General features: G+C 41.2%; 1 protein-coding gene across 3 annotated transcripts in view; it reads left to right on the top strand.

Annotated features, from left to right (window-relative positions):
- The window catches only part of PCSK5 (proprotein convertase subtilisin/kexin type 5), a 748165-nt gene that overhangs the window by 378376 nt on the left and 350836 nt on the right, over nt 1-18953 (top strand). For all 3 annotated transcript variants that reach the window (XM_069763164.1, XM_069763172.1, XM_069763182.1), the window contains exon 10: nt 3931-4034. In XM_069763164.1, the coding sequence (XP_069619265.1) occupies nt 3931-4034 (104 nt within the window). The remainder of the gene's footprint in view (nt 1-3930; nt 4035-18953) is intronic.

Here is an 18953-nt window from a genome sequence, read left to right as displayed (position 1 = left end):
AAGAGGAGGCTTTGTGCAGCAGGCCTTCATGGTAAAATAGCTGCTAGGAAACCACTGCTAAGGACAGGCAACAAGCAGAAGAGACTTGTTTGAGCTAAAGAACACAAGGAATGGACATTAGACCAGTGGAAATCTGTGCTTTGGTCTGATGAGTCCAAATTGGAGATCTTTGGTTCCAACCACCGTGTCTTTGTGCGATGCAGAAAAGGTGAACGGATGGACTCTACATGCCTGGTTCCCACCGTGAAGCATGGAGGAGGAGGTGTGATGGTGTGGGGGTGCTTTCATGGTGACACTGTTGGGGATTTATTCAAAATTGAAGGCATACTGAACCAGCATGGCTACCACAGCATCTTGCAGCGGCATGCTATTCCATCCGGTTTGCGTTTAGTTGTACCTTCATTTATTTTTCAACAGGACAATGACCCCAAAAACACCTTCAGGCTGTGTAAGGGCTATTTGACCAAGAAGGAGAGTAATGGGGTGCTACGCCATATGACTTGGCCTCCATAGTTACCAGACCTGAACCCAATCGTGATGGTTTGGGCTGAGCATTTCCTTTTACTACCTCTTGAAGCTCATCAAGAGAATGCCAATAGTGTGCAAAGCAGTCATCAAAGCAAAAGGTGGCTACTTTGAAGAACCTAGAATATAAGGCATATTTTCAGTTGTTTCACATTTTTCTGTTAAGTATATAATTCCACATGTGTTAATTCATAGTTTTGATGCCTTCAATGTGAATGTACAATTCTCAGTCAAGAAAATACAGAAAAATCTTTAAATGAGAAGGTGTGTCCAAACTTTTGGTCTGTACTGTATGTTAGCCCTTCACGTCACAGGAATTCATGTGGACTAAATGGAATGAAAAGTTAGATTTTCTCTTTTGTTGCCAACATCCTAACAGGCTACTACTTGGCCTCAGATTGCCATGGGTCCCACACATTCTTGATCGGTGGTGATAGGGTTAAAGTGGGAGCCCTTTCCCTCTGTTAGCTAACTAGACCTCGCTGTCTTTAATTACAGCAACATCTAAGGGGTTAAACACCCACAATCAATGCTAAAATTGATCCTGACCGATGCAGTAGGATACCAGTTATGGCATATACTGTAGCGGGCATTCTCTGCACTTTCAGTCATCAAGGGGCACTATTCTCTCATTCCTCAGGTCAACAAAAATGCTAATTGTTGGTGGTCACTAAGGTGGTTAAGCTTAGTACACCGAGTGATAGACTGGTATAGATGTATATAGGATGGACATAGGATTCTGCCCATGAAAGTTTAGACTCTGTCACAGAAAAGACAGTAATTGAGGTTAGCAATTTTAAGGTGTAAACTGTTTTGAAGAGCTATGTTTTCAGGATACTTTTAAAGGTTTGGCTGTTGAGAGACTGATGTGTTGGGGCCAGTGTTCCCAAACTCCGGTCCTCAAGAGCCACCAACAGGTCATGTTTTCAGGATTTCCTTAGTATTGCACAGGTGATGGAATTATTGCCTGTGCAGGTGATGCAATTATCTCCTGTGCAATACTAAGGAAATACTGAAAACATGACCTGTTGGTGGCTCTTGAGGACCGGACTTGAGGAACACTGTGTTGTGCTAATGAGTTCCAGAGTATAGGGTTGTATGGGAGAAATCTTGAGAAATGATTGAAAGAAGAAAACAGGCTGGAAATTACATTATAGCAAGGAAAGGACACCATTCACATTACTGCAAAGTTGGCCAAATCTGATGGTTTTATAGAAGTAAGCTTATCTTATGTGTATGGGGGCCTCCTGACTCTTTCAAATGATGTTGGGGAAACAAAGATGGTGCTGAACATTTGGCCAATAGCTATTGAAAATATAGGGGCATCTGAAGTTTTAGGAGATAGGAGCACAAATATATGGGGAAGCAGATTCTGGGCTGCCTTCTTTATCATTAGCAGAATTGATATTGTATTTGATTGACAAAGGGTAGCCATTGAAGGCAATGAGCAGTTGATGATTATAAGGGTGTAAGAGTGTTAGCTTGAAAGTGCCAGAAAAGGATATCGAGAAGATCGTGGACATGGTTAAACGCTTTCAGGGTGGTCTCTACTAGAAGAAATTTGTTTGGCTAGTTCAATGTTTTCTAGCTTAATTGCTCAGATTGATATGAGTTTTCTGATAAGCCCTGGATGGATAATTCTATGCGCTGCTGTAAAGTAATGAAATGTCATAATGCAGACAGACAAAAAATATGGGGGTGGGATTGTTTCAGTTAGTTCATGTATTATTTATAGAGTTTTTCAATGGAGGAAGAACATGTGATAGTACTATACTGATGATCATTAGAAAAATATACTGTTTTATACTTTTGAAAGTGTTATATATCGCTAATTTTCCAATTTCTTCTTGAATTATTGCTGTTATATTTTATGTAAATGATATCTAAAAAAAGGACATTAGCTTTAATAAAACATGATAGGTACTGCAGTATGATATGACTTTAGTTTTATAGTAAAACAGACTACAGTAAAATGTTAACAGAAAGCTCCTAGTTGACTATCCCTCGTCAGTCTTTTAATTCTGGTTTAAGAACACTGCCATGTTTGCATTACACATGTAACTACCATTTTTATATAACACACACTTGTTCTTCAACACTATATCAGGCATAAACGCTAAGAACAACTACAAGACCTGCTGTCCTACAATTTTCAACCAGACAGCAGAGAACCGCCAAGGTTTCCATGTGGAAGTTATTTACTTATACAGAACAGGTCTTACTGTGAATTAAAAGTGCAGTCCAGTCTAGATTAATGACATGAACTGGCTGATGGAGCAGCAATCTATTAATCTTTTTAAGCTAAACTTTTAACTTTTCCTGTTTCATAAGGAAGCTATCAAAATCCAGTTAATCATTTCAGTTTGAGACATTAGCAGTTCTGCGTGCCCATAGATCAGGTGATTTAGTAATGGTTTGTTTCTATAAACATATAAATCATTCTCTCCCTCTGATTAATTATGCCATGTGTTATGTGACTGGAGGTATCTCATTACTTATTAACAGTGTATACGTTGGCTACACGTGTATGAACACTAGATTGTAATTATTAGAATTATAATGAATCACAATGTAGATTATTTGTATCCACATGATCATTTTTGTAGGTTTATCTGTAGTGATATATTAGGGCTCTGTTGGTCAATATTTCTATGTTGGTCCAACAAATTTTTTTGTATGGCCCCTTAGCTGTTGACAATTAGCCATATTGGTGGTGATTCATCAAAGTGATTACATCAGAATTCTGGCACAAATTGTTTGAAAAGTCAAAACATCTTGCATCATTTTGCATTTTCTAATTTGCCCAGCTTTACCAGAATGGGGGCTTCATGCCACAGATCACCTAATTCGTGATGAGCTATTGGATTCCTTATGATAGAAATCCTACTCCAGTACTTGGCACGTGGAGGCATTTGGCACTCATCAAACACCCCTGATTCATTAACTGTTGTGTGCCCCCTTATGAATAAGGAACATCTGACACCTCGTCATCAGGACCAGTGTTATTCATGGTGGTCTTGATTAGTTTGGGCCTATGTACCAGCATCATCAGTGATAATGTTCTGAACATCATCACTAAGCTAAGAAACAATCCAAAGGTTTATACCCAGACGATTGACATCATTGTAAAACTTCTCTAGCACTTTTCAAAACTTTGTTGCTTTTATTTGTAACCTTTTTTTCCCATGTACCAAAAAGGGTTTATGATGTTTGAATGACGGATACTATTTTCCAGAAAGTGTATCAATGTTCCTTATTGCAGCTCATTTCAATGGGCCTCAGTGGGAACCTATATTTCTAACATTGGACAACTCCTTTCATGTGGTTCTGCACTATCAGTTGTATTTTAGTATTTCTGTAGTTTTCTTTTACTAAATTGGTATCTGATGTGATTTTTTCTTACAGTCCATTCTTAACTTGGAGAGATGTACAGCATATAATTGTCCGGACGTCTCGCCAAAGACACCTAAATGCACCTGATTGGAAAACAAATGCTGCAGGCCACAAAGGTAAGTTAATGATATTTCCACATATAAAATCAAAATCATGAAAAAAAACATGAATCTATAAAGGTCAAGCAATTAAAAATTCCTATGGCACATGTTCTGTGCACAAGACCTACACCCACCATGTTTTTCAATCAAAATGCATGCTGTTCAGCTTTATCAAACCACAATTAGCGCTGTACTTTGTAGTTTTCACATAATTCCAGCGTGAGTTGTGATGATGACGCATCATCAAAGTGATGAGATAAGGAAAAAATAGTTTGAAAGCGGTGACCAGAGCTCAGTGGTTAGCACTGGGGTCCTCGGATCAAATCCCACCAAGGACACAATTGGGTATGTTCTCCCCAAGTTTGCGTGGGTTTCCTCCAGGTTCTCCGGTTTCCTCCCACACTCTATAGACTTAAGGTACCGTCACACTTTAGCGACGCTGCAGCGATACCAACAACGATCCGGATCGCTGCAGCGTTGCTGTTTGGTCGCTGGAGAGCTGTCACACAGACAGCTCTCCAGTGACCAACGATCCCGAGGTCCCCGCTAACCAGGGTAAACATCGGGTTACTAAGCGTAGGGCCGCGCTTAGTAACCCGATGTTTACCCTGGTTACCATCGTTAAAGTAAGAAAAACAAACGCTACATACTTACCTACCGCTGTCTGTCCCCGGCCCTCTGCTTCTCTGCTCTGGCTGTGAGCGGCAGGCAGCCGGAAAGCAGAGAGGTGACGTCACCGCTCTGCTTTCCGGCCGCTGTGCTCACAGCCAGACCAGAGAAGCAGAGCGCCGAGGACAGACAGCGGTAGGTAAGTATGTAGCGTTTGTTTTTTTTACTTTAACGATGGTAACCAGGGTAAACATCGGGTTACTAAGCGCGGCCCTGCGCTTAGTAACCCGATGTTTACCCTGGTTACCAGCGAAGACATCGCTGAATCGGCGTCACACACGCCGATTCAGCGATGTCAGCGGGACCTCAACGATCAAAAAATGGCCCAGGCCATTCCGACACGACCAGCGATCTCACAGCAGGGGCCTGATCGCTGGTACGTGTCACACATAGCGAGATCGCTACTGAGATCGCTGTTGCGTCACAAAACTTGTGACTCAGCAGCGATCTCGCTAGCGATCTCGCTATGTGTGACGGGGCCTTTACTGATAGAGAATGAAAAATATTTAGAATTGAGAGTCCTCAGTGTTTGATACATTTTAATGGCTAACTGAAAAGATGGTAACAAACTGCAAGCTTTCGAGACTACTCAGGTCTCTTCATCAGGCATAGACTAAAACAAATTCTGGAGACTCACATATTTATGCACAGCACATCACAGGAAAAGAAACATGGATAAGACAGATGACATGAAGCAGAATTACCATGAGTGATAAACACTTATGTCCATAAATATTGGTACTGGTATATAGAGAATGTAAATTATGAGCTCCAATGGGGGCAGTTCCAATAATGTCAGTTATGGAATTAATGGCGCTATATAAGTGAGCAAAAATAATAAAATAATAAATATACTTACCAAGAATCATGATTGTATATAATGACATCTATGAACTGAAATCTTGAGGAAATACAACAAATCTCATAACAGGTGACACGGTCATTAAAAATTTCTTTTGTGTATGAGAAGCACGTCGGATAACCAAACACAGTGCAACTTTTAGAAATTCAATTCATGGTTGTAAAAAAATGGCAGAGCATGATATGCACCACTTCTGGAATCATCCAGGTATACTGCCCAAAAAGATAAACCATATGACAACATTCCCATTAAAGCAGTCACAGATCAATCTGACAAGCTCAATTCTCACAAATTGGTACCAGACGCTGTGTATCCCCATTCTATCCGATCTTTTACTATGATTATCACAGCTCTCCTGGAAAATCACACACATCTGTCAACACCTAAAGAAATAAAAACTGTTATAGTCAGATAAAGTAAATAGCTTGTATCATTGCCGTGTTGTATTAGGAGATCCCCTGCACAACTGCAATGTCTATCATTTTAACCATCTATGACCTTCATGTAGACCTGTCACCAGGCCATAAGTGGCTAGTTTTTGCTCTTATTTAATTCCTATTGATCCCCTGGGTATTGTTTTTTTTTTTTTTCTTTTAAATCTGTTCCAGAGATATGGACCCTTTTTAGTGCTAATTCTTAGAGGTTTTACCAAAGGGACGGTTCTCACATTGTAATTATGCAAAGCAGTCTGAAGACCCATCCCCAGAGCATCTTGTGAGAAGTGCCCTCTTTGTAAAAACCATAGTAATTAGCACTAAATACAAAGGCCCATATCTCTGCAACAGTATGGCGCGCTTAAAAAAATAAATTGAAATAAGAATTGAATCCTCAGGGGAGGAACGGAAACAAAAAAAAAAAAGAAAAAACTGGCCACTTTTGACCTGATGACAGGTCCTTGCTAAGTGCCAAGGGCACTGTGCTACACTGCATGCTTTGCCTATGGAAATGTATAAAAATGTTAACCCCTTCACCCCAAAGCCTGTTTTCACCTTCCTGACCAGGCCAATTTTTACAATTCTGATCACTGTCACTTTGAGGTCATAACTCTGAAACACTTAATTGGATTCCACTGATTCTGAGACTGTCTTCTCATGACATATTGTACTTTATGATAGTGGTAAAATTTATTTGGTATGACTTGTGTTTATTTGTGAAAAGAAAAAACGGAAATTTTACAAAATGTTCACAATTTTAAAACTTTTAATTTGTATGCCCTTAAATCAGAGAGCCATAACACACAAAATAGTTAAAAAATAACATTTCCCACATGTCTACTTTACATCAGCACAATTTTTGAAACATTTTTTTTTTGTTAGGAAGTTATGAGGGTTAAAAGTTGACCATCGATTTCTCATTTTCACAACAAAATTAGCAAAACCATTTTTTTAGGGACCACCTCACATTTGAAGTGATTTTAAGGGGACTATACCCAAAATACCCAAAAGTGACACCATTCTAAAAACTGCACTCCTCAAGATACTCAAAACCACATTCAAGAAGTTTATTAACCCTTCAGGTGCTTCACAGGAATTTCTGGAATATGGAAGGAAATTTTCCTTTAGACCTAATTTTTTTTACTTTTGCAAGAGTAACAGGAGAAAATGGACCACACAATTTGTTGTGCAATTTCTCCTGATCATGTCGATACCCCATATGTGGGGGAAATCTACTGTTTGGGCACACGGCAGGGCTTGGAAGGGAAGGTGCGCCATGTGACTTTTTGCATGTAAAATTTGCTGGAATAATTGGCAGATGCCATGTTGCGCTTGCAGAGCCCCTGATGTGCCTAAACTGTAGAAATTCCCCTCAAGTGACACCATTTTGGAAACTAGACCCCTTTGGGAACGTATCTAGATGTGTTTTGAACACCTTGAACCCCCCAGGTGCTTCACAGAAGTTTATAAAGTTAAGCCGTGAACATTAAAAAAAAAAATCACATTTTCCCGCAAAAATCTTTTTAACTCAAAATTTTGCATTTTCATAAGGGTAACAAGGGAAATTGCTCCATTATTCTGAGTGCACATATGCCCAATATGTGTAGGAAAACACTGTTTGAGCGCACATCAGGGCTTAGAAGAGAAGGAGCGCCATTTGACTTTTTGAATGCAAAATTTGCTGGAGTAGTTAGCGGATGCCATGTTGCGTTTGAAGAGCCCCTGATGTGCCTACACAGTGGAAACCCATCACAAGTGACACCATTTTGGAAACTAGGTTCCTGTGAGAACTTATCTATATGTGTAATGAACACCTTGAACCCCCAAGCGGTTCACAAAAGTTTGTAAAGTTAAGCCATGAAAATAAAAAAATCTTTTTAGCTCCAAATTTTGTATTTTCACAAGGGTAACAGGAGAAAATTAACCCCAAAAATTGTTTTGCAATTTCTCCTGAGTTCACGGATACCCCAAACGTGGTAAAAAAAACTACTTTTGAGGCAGAGTGCAAAGCTCAGTAGGGAAGTAGTGCCATATTACAGTGCAGATTTTGCTGCATTGATTTGAAGATGAAAGAGAAGGATGGTATGGTGAGCTGGATTTTGTTTTTCCTGTATTGATTTGAAGATGCCATGTCACATTGGTAGAGCCCCTAAGGTTCCAGAACAGAAGAACCCCCACAAGTGACCCCATTTTACAAACTAAACCTCTCAATGAATTCATCTAGGGGTGCAGTGATCATATTGACACCACAGGTGTTTATACCATTGGGCAGTGAAGAAAAAATAATTTACATTTTTACCACCAAAATTGTGTTAGCCCCAGATTTTACATTTTATACTGGGAAAATGGTAAAAATTACACCAAAAATTGTCTTACAATATCTGTTGAATGTAGTTATACCCCATATGTGGCTGTACAGAACTGCTTAGCCATATAATAATAATAATAATAATAATTTTTATTTATATAGCGCCAACATATTCCGCAGCGCTTTACAAATTATAGAGGGGACTTGTACAGACAATAGACATTACAGCATAACAGAAATACAGTTCAAAACAGATACCAGGAGGAGTGAGGGCCCTGCTCGCAAGCTTACAAACTATGGGGAAAAGGGGAGACACGAGAGGTGGATGGTAACAATTGCTTTAGTTATTCGGACCAGCTATAGTGTAAGGCTCAGGTGTTCATGTAAAGCTGCATGAACCAGTTATCTGCCTAAGTATGTAGCAGTACAGACACAGAGGGCTAATACTGCATAAAGTGTATGAGAACATGATGCGAGGAACCTTTTTTTTTTTTTATTATAAATAGGCCACACATATGGAGAGACTTGGGAGGGATGGAGCGCTATTTGCCTCCTGGAGTGCAGAGTTTCCTTCAACAGCTTGCAAACTCCATATACAGAGCCCATAAGTGCTAGAAAAGCAGAATCCCACCTCAAGTGACCCCATTTTGGAAATTATACCCCTTTGGGAATTTATCTACAGGTGTTGTGACGATTTTGACTCCATGGGTGTTTTCCAGAAACAAGTAGCAGTAATGGATGTTGCTGAGTGAAAATTGCAAACTGCTTTTATAGTGAGCAGTACATTGTGCCCAGCTCATGCTTCTGGAGACACGCACCTATAAATTAGGCGAGCTCTCATCACTACAGAAATGCCAAACATGTGGGCGTTAAACGTGGTTTAGGCACACTGAGGCTCAGAATGTAGGGGGGCATTTGGATTTGGGAGTGAAAAATTTGATTTTTGGGAGCGAGGAGCTATTTAGCTTTTCCAGAGCCTTTGTGCTACCATAATGTGGAAGCCCCCTATATTTCCACTGACAGATGACGGACCTGATCCAGGGATGGCTTTTTTTGTGGACTGAGTTGAAGCTTTTATTGGGAGCATTTTACATAACATTTATGATCACATTTATCTGGCACTCAACGCTGAGCACTTACATCGGGGTTTCCTTCTAAATCTCTGAGCGACATGACAGATGAAACCCCCGATGGATCCATTCACTGTAATGAGGCAGCAGATTTACTCTGGCCTCTGTTCAGTGTTTATGTTTTAGGCCACATTCACACTTTCAGTATTTGGTCAGTTTTTACCTCAGTATTTATAAGTAAAAACCAGGAGTAGAACATTCAGAGGAAAAGTATAATAGAAACATAATTCTCAAAAAATGATCCAGAAAGCTCGAGGTAGAAATACTCAAAATCATATGAAGAAACCTCAGTCTAAAAAGGTATAATTTTATTAGTAAAAACAAGGCAGACAGACACGCCTACAAAACCCAACACAAAAATATAACCAAAAAACGTGAACAAAAGTGCAACAAATAAATAAAAAACTAATGGGAAATCTAGATCACCCTACCTATGCCACTAGCATGCCCCTGCCTATCTGCGGAGGTAGGCACCCTAGGGGAGAGCGTTATGGCGCCCCCGCTCCTCGATGACTGTCCCTAGGAGCCCTATAAGACCCTACGGCCACTAGTGTACGCCACTACCCACACACTAAAGGGTCCTCTAGCGCTAGACAGAGAGATCCTCTTCTAGGGATGACCTAGTTCCCACTAGTAAAACACTATATACATACACATATATGGCAATCTATAATGGTATAGTAATACACAGCGGCCTCAAGATATTAAACACAGTGTAGATACACTTAAAGATAGATGCATAGTAATTCACAGCGGCCTCAAAATATTAAACACAGTGTAAATACACTTAAGGATAAATGCAGCCAGAACCTCTAGGCATATCAAAATACTATATTCTCATGAGCTGACATTTCTATAGATGTGGGTGAAGATCATACTAGCCACAATTGGCTCAATGTCATGCATGGGTAGTATCCCTGCTACCTCACTCCAGAATCCCACACTATTTAGACAATGCTAACAGTAGCCCATGCATAGCCCCAAGACAAGGCTATGAATACTCATCTGAGCCGCTGTGTGCCACCGAACGCCATATGAACAGCATGCCTCAACGCGTTTCGCCTCTGCAGGCTCATCAGGAGGCCTGATAACCCGATATGTTGTGTCACATCAAAATTCAGCTATCCACAATTTTGATGTGACACAACATATCGGGTTATCAGGCCTCCTGATGAGCCTGCAGAGGCGAAACGCGTTGAGGCGTGCTGTTCATATGGCGTTCGGTGGCACACAGCGGCTCAGATGAGTATTCATAGCCTTGTCTTGGGGCTATGCATGGGCTACTGTTAGCATTGTCTAAATAGTGTGGGATTCTGGAGTGAGGTAGCAGGGATACTACCCATGCATGACATTGAGCCAATTGTGGCTAGTATGATCTTCACCCACATCTATAGAAATGTCAGCTCATGAGAATACAGTATTTTGATATGCCTAGAGGTTCTGTCTGCATTTATCCTTAAGTGTATTTACACTGTGTTTAATATCTTGAGGCCGCTGTGTATTACTATACCATTATAGATTGCCATATATGTGTATGTATATAGTGTTTTACTAGTGGGAACTAGGTCATCCCTAGAAGAGGATCTCTCTGTCTAGCGCTAGAGGACCCTTTAGTGTGTGGGTAGTGGCGTACACTAGTGGCCGTAGGGTCTTATAGGGCTCCTAGGGACAGTCATCGAGGAGCGGGGGCGCCATAACGCTCTCCCCTAGGGTGCCTACCTCCGCAGATAGACAGGGGCATGCTAGTGGCATAGGTAGGGTGATCTAGATTTCCCATTAGTTTTTTATTTATTTGTTGCACTTTTGTTCACGTTTTTTGGTTATATTTTTGTGTTGGGTTTTGTAGGCGTGTCTGTCTGCCTTGTTTTTACTAATAAAATTATACCTTTTTAGACTGAGGTTTTTTCATATGATTTTGTATAATAGAAACATATGCACCACTTCTGTATTTATCACCCACTCCTGGTTTTGGCTTACAGATACTGAGGTAAAATACTAACCAAATACTGATGGTGTGAATGTGGGAATAGATACCAGCCAGTGTGTATTCATGATCATTGGGGTGAAATGTTAGAAACATTCAGAAGCACTAATCTATGTCATGCAGTAAAAGCAGTACAGATACGTACAGTACATATCCCTGAACATAATAATGCCTTTTTTATGACTAAACAGCTTTTCTTCTAAAATGGATAAAACTTTGTTAAGTAAAGTAGTTTATGTCCCAACAATGCTGTAAGCAAATGAATTCTTTAACTATCATTATAAATGTCATGCAGTTTTATGTTTTCTTTGATTGCACACACATAAAAAAGCAAAGTTTTTATTGCATCTTCAATATAATTTTAGCTGGGGAGATGTAAAACAATATTATCTTTATTGTGCTCTAAAGATTTTTTTTTATCAAATAAAATATAACATCTTGAATTGCTGAATATATATTGTGTGAGAACGAGCTTGTGGCAGTTAGACCTTACATAGTAGTGACATGTCCATTGTAATGACGCAAGCTGGCACCGTGTGCTCGTATTTTCCAGGATGACATTTATTGGCCAGTATATGTCTAGTCAATATTATTTAGTATCAGAATAACAACCCTAAACTACATAAGACCAATATATTTTCTAAAGAAAACTAGAAACTTACAAAATGAAAATTGGCGCACAAAAGGAGTGAAGATATTGGTCCTCCACACACATCAGAGAGCTGTCAGTCAAACAACCGCTTGGGTGGCAGCTATCTCTCCTAAATCTTACATATAACTGTAACCCGGAATGCTCAGCTCGGGAAAGTGTTCCTGTGTTCTGCATGACAGGGCTGTCGGAGCAAAAGGATCAGCCCTTTTATCTCTGACATGCCTATATGCCTTATCTGTCAGGGGAGAGTTGGGAGGGTCCCATACGCATTCACAAGATCAAAGTTAATATAACTTTGGCCGGCAGGTTTGGCCGATTCTAGTCTAATGTATATGAAGGCCTTTTCACATGATAGGCTATAGAAGGTTGTCCTGGTCTACTTTGCTATTGTTTGTTTCTGCCCTAGTACATTTTGGACTTTTAACAGTAATAATGTATGTTGTATGTAAGTCACCAATTGCACAAAAACTACATAAAACACATCATATCTTTTTTTTAAAGATAGTTTATATTTCCATCATTACGTTTTACAAATGTAGTCAGTTTATACGCAGTAAGTCACCATAATCACAGCTTGAAAACATGTGGGGGTTGCTTAACAAACAGTCAATCCCCACATGTATTTAACCCCTTAGTGACAGAGCCAATTTGGTACTTAATGACCGAGCCAATTTTTGCAATTCTGACCACTGTCACTTTATGAGGTTATAACTCTGGAACGCTTCAACGGATCCCGCTGATTCTGAGATTGTTTTTTCATGACATATTGTACTTCATGTTAGTGGTAACATTTCTTCGATATTACTTGCGATTAATTATGAAAAAAACGGAAATATGGCGAAAATTTTTAAAATTTTGCAATTTTCAAACTTTGTATTTTTATGCCCTTAAATCAGAGAGATATGTCACGAAAAATAGTTAATAAATAACATTTCCCACATGTCTACTTTACATCAGCACAATTTTGGAAACAAAATTTTTTTTTGTTAAGGAGTTATAAGGGTTAAAAGTTGACCAGCAATTTCTCATTTTTATAACACCATTTTTTTTTAGGGACCACATCACATTTGAAGTCATTTTGAGGGGTCTATATGATAGAAAATAATGAAGTGTGACACCATTCTAAAAACTACACCCCTCAAGGTTCTCAAAACCACATTCAAGAAGTTTATTAACCCTTTACGTGCTTCACAGGAACTGAAACAATGTGGAAGGAAAAAATGAACATTTAACTTTTTTTTGCAAACATCTTAATTCAGAACCATTTTTTTTATTTTCACAAGTGTAAAAACAGAAATGTAACCATAAATTTTGTTATGCAATTTCTCCTGAATACGCCAATACCCCATATGTGGGGGTAAACCACTGTTAGGGCGCACCGCAGAACTTAGAAGTGAAGGAGCGCCGTTTAACTTTTTCAATGCAGAATTGGCTGGAATTGAGATCGGACGCCATGTCACGTTTAGAGAGCCCCTGATGTGCCTAAACAGTGGAAACTCCCCACAAGTGACACCATTTTGGAAACTAGACCCCTTAAGGAACTTATCTAGATGTGTGGTGAGCACTTTGAACCCCCAAGTGCTTCACAGAAGTTTATAACGTATAGCCGTGAAAATAAAAAATCGCTTTTGTTTACACAAAAATGATCTTTTCGCCCACAAATTCTTATTTTCACAAGGGTAACAGGAGAAATTAGACCACTAAAGTTGTTGTGCGATTTCTCCTGAATACGTCGATACCCCATATGTGAGGGTAAACCACTGTTTGGGCGCACCGCAAAGCTTGGAAGTGAAGGAGCGCCGTTTTACTTTTTCAATGTTGAATTGGCTGGAATTGAGATTGGATGCCATGTCGCGTTTGGAGAGCCCCTGATGTACCTAAACAGTGGAAACCCCCCACAAGTGACACCATTTTGGAAACTAGACCCCTTAAGGAACTTATCTAGATGTGTGGCGAGCACTTTGAACCCCCATGTGCTTCACAGAAGGTTATAACGTAGAGCCGTGAAAAAAAAAATTGCATTTTTTCTACAAAAATGATCTTTTTGCCCACAAATTTTTATTTTCACAAGGGTAACAGGAGAAATTAGACCACAAAAGTTGTTGTGCAATTTCTCCTGAGTACGCTGATACCCAATATGTGGGGGTAAACAACTGTTAGGGCGCACCGCAGAGCTTGGAAGAGAAGGAGTGCCGTTTTACTTTTTCAATGTAGAATTGGCTGGAATTGAGATTGGACGCCATGTCGCGTTTGGAGAGCCCCTGATGTGCCTAAACAGTAGAAATCCCCCACAAGTGACCCCATTTTGGAAACTAGACCCCCCATGGAACTTATCTAGATGTGTGGTGAGAACCTTGAATGCCCAAGTGCTTCACAGAAGTTTATAATGCAGAGCCGTGAAAATAAAAAATATTTTTTTTTTCCACAAAAAAGATTTTTTAGCCCCAAAGTTTTTATTTTCACAAGAGTAACAAGAGAAATTGGACCACAAAAGTTGTTGTCCAATTTGTCCTGAGTATGCTGGTACCCCATATGTGGGGGTAAACCACTGTTTGGGCGCACGGCAGAGCTCGGAAGGAAGGAGCGCCGTTTTGGAATGCAGACTTTGATAGAATGGTCTGCGGGTATTATGTTGCGTTTGCAGAGCCCCTGATGTACCTAACCAGTAGAAACCCTCCACAAGTGACCCCATTTTGGAAACTAGACCCCCCAAGGAACTTATCTAGATGTGTGGTGAGAACTTTGAATGCCCAAGTGCTTCACAGAAGTTTAGAATGCAGAGTCGTGAAAATAAAAAATATTTTTTTTTTCCACAAAAAAGATATTGTAGCCCCCAAGTTTTTATTTTCACAAGGGTAACAGGAGAAATTGGACTGCAATAGTTGTTGTCCAATTTATCCCGAGTACGCTGATGCGCCATATGTGGGGGTAAACCACTGTTTGGGCGCACGGCAGAGCTCGGAAGGGAAGGAGCGCCTTTTTGGAATGCAGACTTTGATAGAATGGTCTGTGGGCATTATGTTGCGATTGCAGAGCCCCTGATGTACCTAAACTGTAGTAACCCCCCACAAGTGACCCCATTTTGGAAACTAGATCCCCCAAGGAACTTATCTAGATGTGTGGTGAGAACTTTGAATGCCCAAGTGCTTCACAGAAGTTTAGAATGCAGAGTCGTGAAAATAAAAAATATTTTTTTTTTTCACAAAAAAGATTTGTAGCCCCCAAGTTTTTATTTTCACAAGGGTAACAAGAGAAATTGGACCCCAAAAGTTGTTGTCCAATTTATCCCGAGTACGCTGATGCCCCATATGTGGGGGTAACCCACTGTTTGGGCGCACGGCAGAGCTCAGAAGGGAGGGAGCACCATTTGACTTTTTGAGCGCAAAATTGGCTGTCGTGTTTGGAGACCCCCTGATGTACCTAAACAGTGGAAACCCCCCAATTCTAGCTCCAACCCTAACCCCAACACACCCCTAACCCTAATCCCAACCTGATCCATAATCCTAATCACTAACCCTAACCATAATCACAACCCTTACCCCAAAACAACCCTAGTGTCAACCCTAACCATAACCCTAATCAAAACCCTAAATCCAACACACCCCTAATCCTAATCTCAACCCTAACCTCAAACCTAACCCTAATCCCAATACACCCCTAATCACAACCCTAACCTTAACCCTAATCCCAAACCTAACCCTAATCCCAAGCGTAACCCTAATGCCAACCCTAACCCTAATACCAACCCTAATCCAAACCCTAACCCTAATGCCAACCCTAACCCTAATACCAACCCTAATCCAAACCCTAACCCTAATCCCAGCTCTAACCCTAACTTTAGCACCAACCCTAGCCCTAACTTTAGCCCCAACCCTAACCCTAGCCCTAAGGCTACTTTCACACTTGCATCGTTTGGCATTCCGTCGCAATCCGTCGTTTTGGACAAGAAACGGATCCTGCAAATGTGCCCGCAGGATGCGTTTTTTGCCCATAGACTTGTATTGCCGACGGATCGTGACGGATGGCCACACGTCGCGTCCGTCGTGCACTGGATCAGTTGTGTTTTGGCGGAGCGTCGGCACAAAAAAACGTTCAATGAAACGTTTTTTTGTACGTCGCATCCGCCATTTCTGACCGCGCATGCGTGGCCGTAACTCCGCCCCCTCCTCCCCAGGACATAGATTGGGCAGCGGATGCATTGAAAAACTACAGCTGCTGCCCACGTTGTGCACAATTTTCACAACGTGCGTCGGTATGTCGGGCCGACGCATTGCGACGGCCCCGTACCGACGTAAGTGTGAAAGAAGCCTAACCCTAAGTTTAGCCCCAACCCTAACCCTAAATTTAGCCCCAACCCTAACCCTAAATTTAGCCCCAACCCTAGCCCTAACCCTAGCCCTAACCCTACCCCTAACCCTACCCCTAACCCTACCCCTAACCCTAACCCTACCCCTAACCCTAACGCTACCCCTAACCCTACCCCTAACCCTACCCCTAACCCTGCCCCTAACCCTAACCCTACCCCTAACCCTAACCCTAATTTTAGCCCCAACTGCTGTTCTCCTGCCGGCCGGCAGATGGAGACAGATGGCGGGCGCACTGGGCATGCGTCCGCCATGTTCTTCTGCCGGCGGCCAGGAGGAGCAGCAAGAGGATCCAGGGACCTAGGTGAGTATGCTAGGGTCCCCGAATCCCCCTATTTCTCTGTCCTCTGATGTACGATCACATCAGAGGACAGAGAATTACACTTTACTTTTTTTTTTTTTTTTGCGGTCGCCGGTAAACAGTTAATTACCGGCGATCGCAAAACAGGGGTCGGTAATACCGACCCCGATCATGCTCTTTGGGGTCTCGGCTACCCCCGGCAGCCGAGACCCCAAAGATTCTCCCGGTGCCGGCCGGCGGGCGCACTGCGCATGCGCCCGCCATTTTGAAGATGGCGGCGCCCACCGGGAGATACGAGGAGCATCGGGGGAGCTAGGTGAGTATTGGGGGGCCACCTGGGACCCCTTTTCTCTGTCCTCCGATGTGCGATCACATCGGAGGACAGAGAAATTAAAAAGAGATCGCGTTTTTTGTTTTTTTTTTGCGATCGCCGGTAAACGGTTAATTACCGGCGATCGCAAATGCTGGGTGGGTTAAAAACCCCCGAATCATGTTCTCTGGGGTCTCGGCTACCCTCGGCAGCCGAGACCCCGGAGAAAATCGGCCTCTGGGGGGCGCTATGGACTTTTTCCACAGCGCCGTTAATTAACGGCGCTGTGGTTTAACTACCCTTAGCGGCCGCCGTTAAAAGGCGTATCGGCGGTCGCTAAGGGGTTAAGCTGTCTAGTAGCCGCAAATCATGCAGCTGCGTCAACATAAACTAAATTTCCGAGCACGCCGAAATACTCGGACACCACCCGAGCATGCTCGGAGAAATCTGAGTATCGAGCATACTTGCTCATCACTAATAGTAATGCACAATTCCACCTGCTTTAGAGTTAGTAATGGCCCCCCTTATCTTTTGAGCTCCTGTGCGGCTGCATAGGTTGCATCAATGTTATTTTTGCACCTGGATATAGTGGCCAATGTTAAATTATTGCACATAGTGAAACAAATATATAGCCCAAGAAATGTAAAAAAAAATATAAAGCGAATACACAATACAATAAAGGAAACAGCTGTGGATCAAATAAGATAAAGGAAGAACACATCAGTATGAGTTCAATGTTGGTATGGGGTCAAAACAAAGAGTTTGGAGCCCAGCTAGAATTTTGCACTGTGGTCCAAATAGTCACTAAAATATATTTTCAATAAATGCCTGCATAGTTTTCAAATGAAACAACTAAAATAATTATATTTGTTGCATGATTGATGCCTACACACAGGGGTTTTCTCTTAGCTGGTGCAAAGTGTTTATGATTAAGGTATTATTTATGACTTCTTCCTCACGTGAAGTAATGTCATGCAGTGACTGCCATAGGCAATATTTCTGCTTGATAACGTTCACGAAAGGTATGAAGCTATAAAGGAGCAGTCTGTATCTATCATACCATCGAATTGTGCCTCACAGGCATATCTACAGGAAATGAGTAAGAGGCGCTATCATACCCCCTGTGATGAAGGCAACATCTTAACTTTCCTAGCCTTGGGTTTCTTCACCCAGCAGCATTGTTTTTGAAGCCTATGCTTGAAACATAAAGCAGACATTATCCCTGTGGTTCCCCAGAGAAAAACTATGTAGCCATAGAGATACTTGGGAATTAATTATACATTTTTGTTCTGTTACTGTTTCGGCATGATTTGCATATGGATGGTGGACATCTATAGAAAGTGTCTCTTAAGGGCGACACGGGCGTCCTTGACCCTCTCCAATGGGACTTAAAAGTGTCTAAACATTTCTCATGTATACTTATTATTCCTGGTGTCCACCATTTTCCTCCTGCTGCCACCACCTCTACTTATTACTACAACAATCCCCTACCAATGCCATCTTGGAAGCAGGAGGAAAGGAATGATAATTTGAGTGAACGATAGCGCAAGAGGTAAGCAGAGGGTACTAAGTAGGGTGACTATACATGAGGACTGTCTAGAAAAGGGTACAAGGATTTGAAAAGTATAGAAACTTCATTACAATTATGTTATTTCCAAGTGTACTCAGTTATTTTTGCAACTCCAACAAAAATGACAGACAAAAATGATGTCTGGGCCTCACCATGTGTTGTAAGAGTCCAAACTAAAATGAAAAATATCTCATGTTCCTTCTTTTGTCTTCTGAGCTCAATAAAATAATAATTGACTACGGTATGTATTATTATTATAAATCTATTATGTTGTAAAACAAGAAATTGTCGCAGCCATAGAAAGGATTGTTTAGCTTTACCACATCAGCAACTAGGGGGTACCTCACGGA

Source organism: Ranitomeya imitator, chromosome 1, assembly GCF_032444005.1.
Source record: "Ranitomeya imitator isolate aRanImi1 chromosome 1, aRanImi1.pri, whole genome shotgun sequence".
NCBI classification, from domain to species: Eukaryota; Metazoa; Chordata; class Amphibia; order Anura; family Dendrobatidae; genus Ranitomeya; species Ranitomeya imitator.
This window is presented reverse-complemented; position numbering and strand designations above follow the sequence as displayed.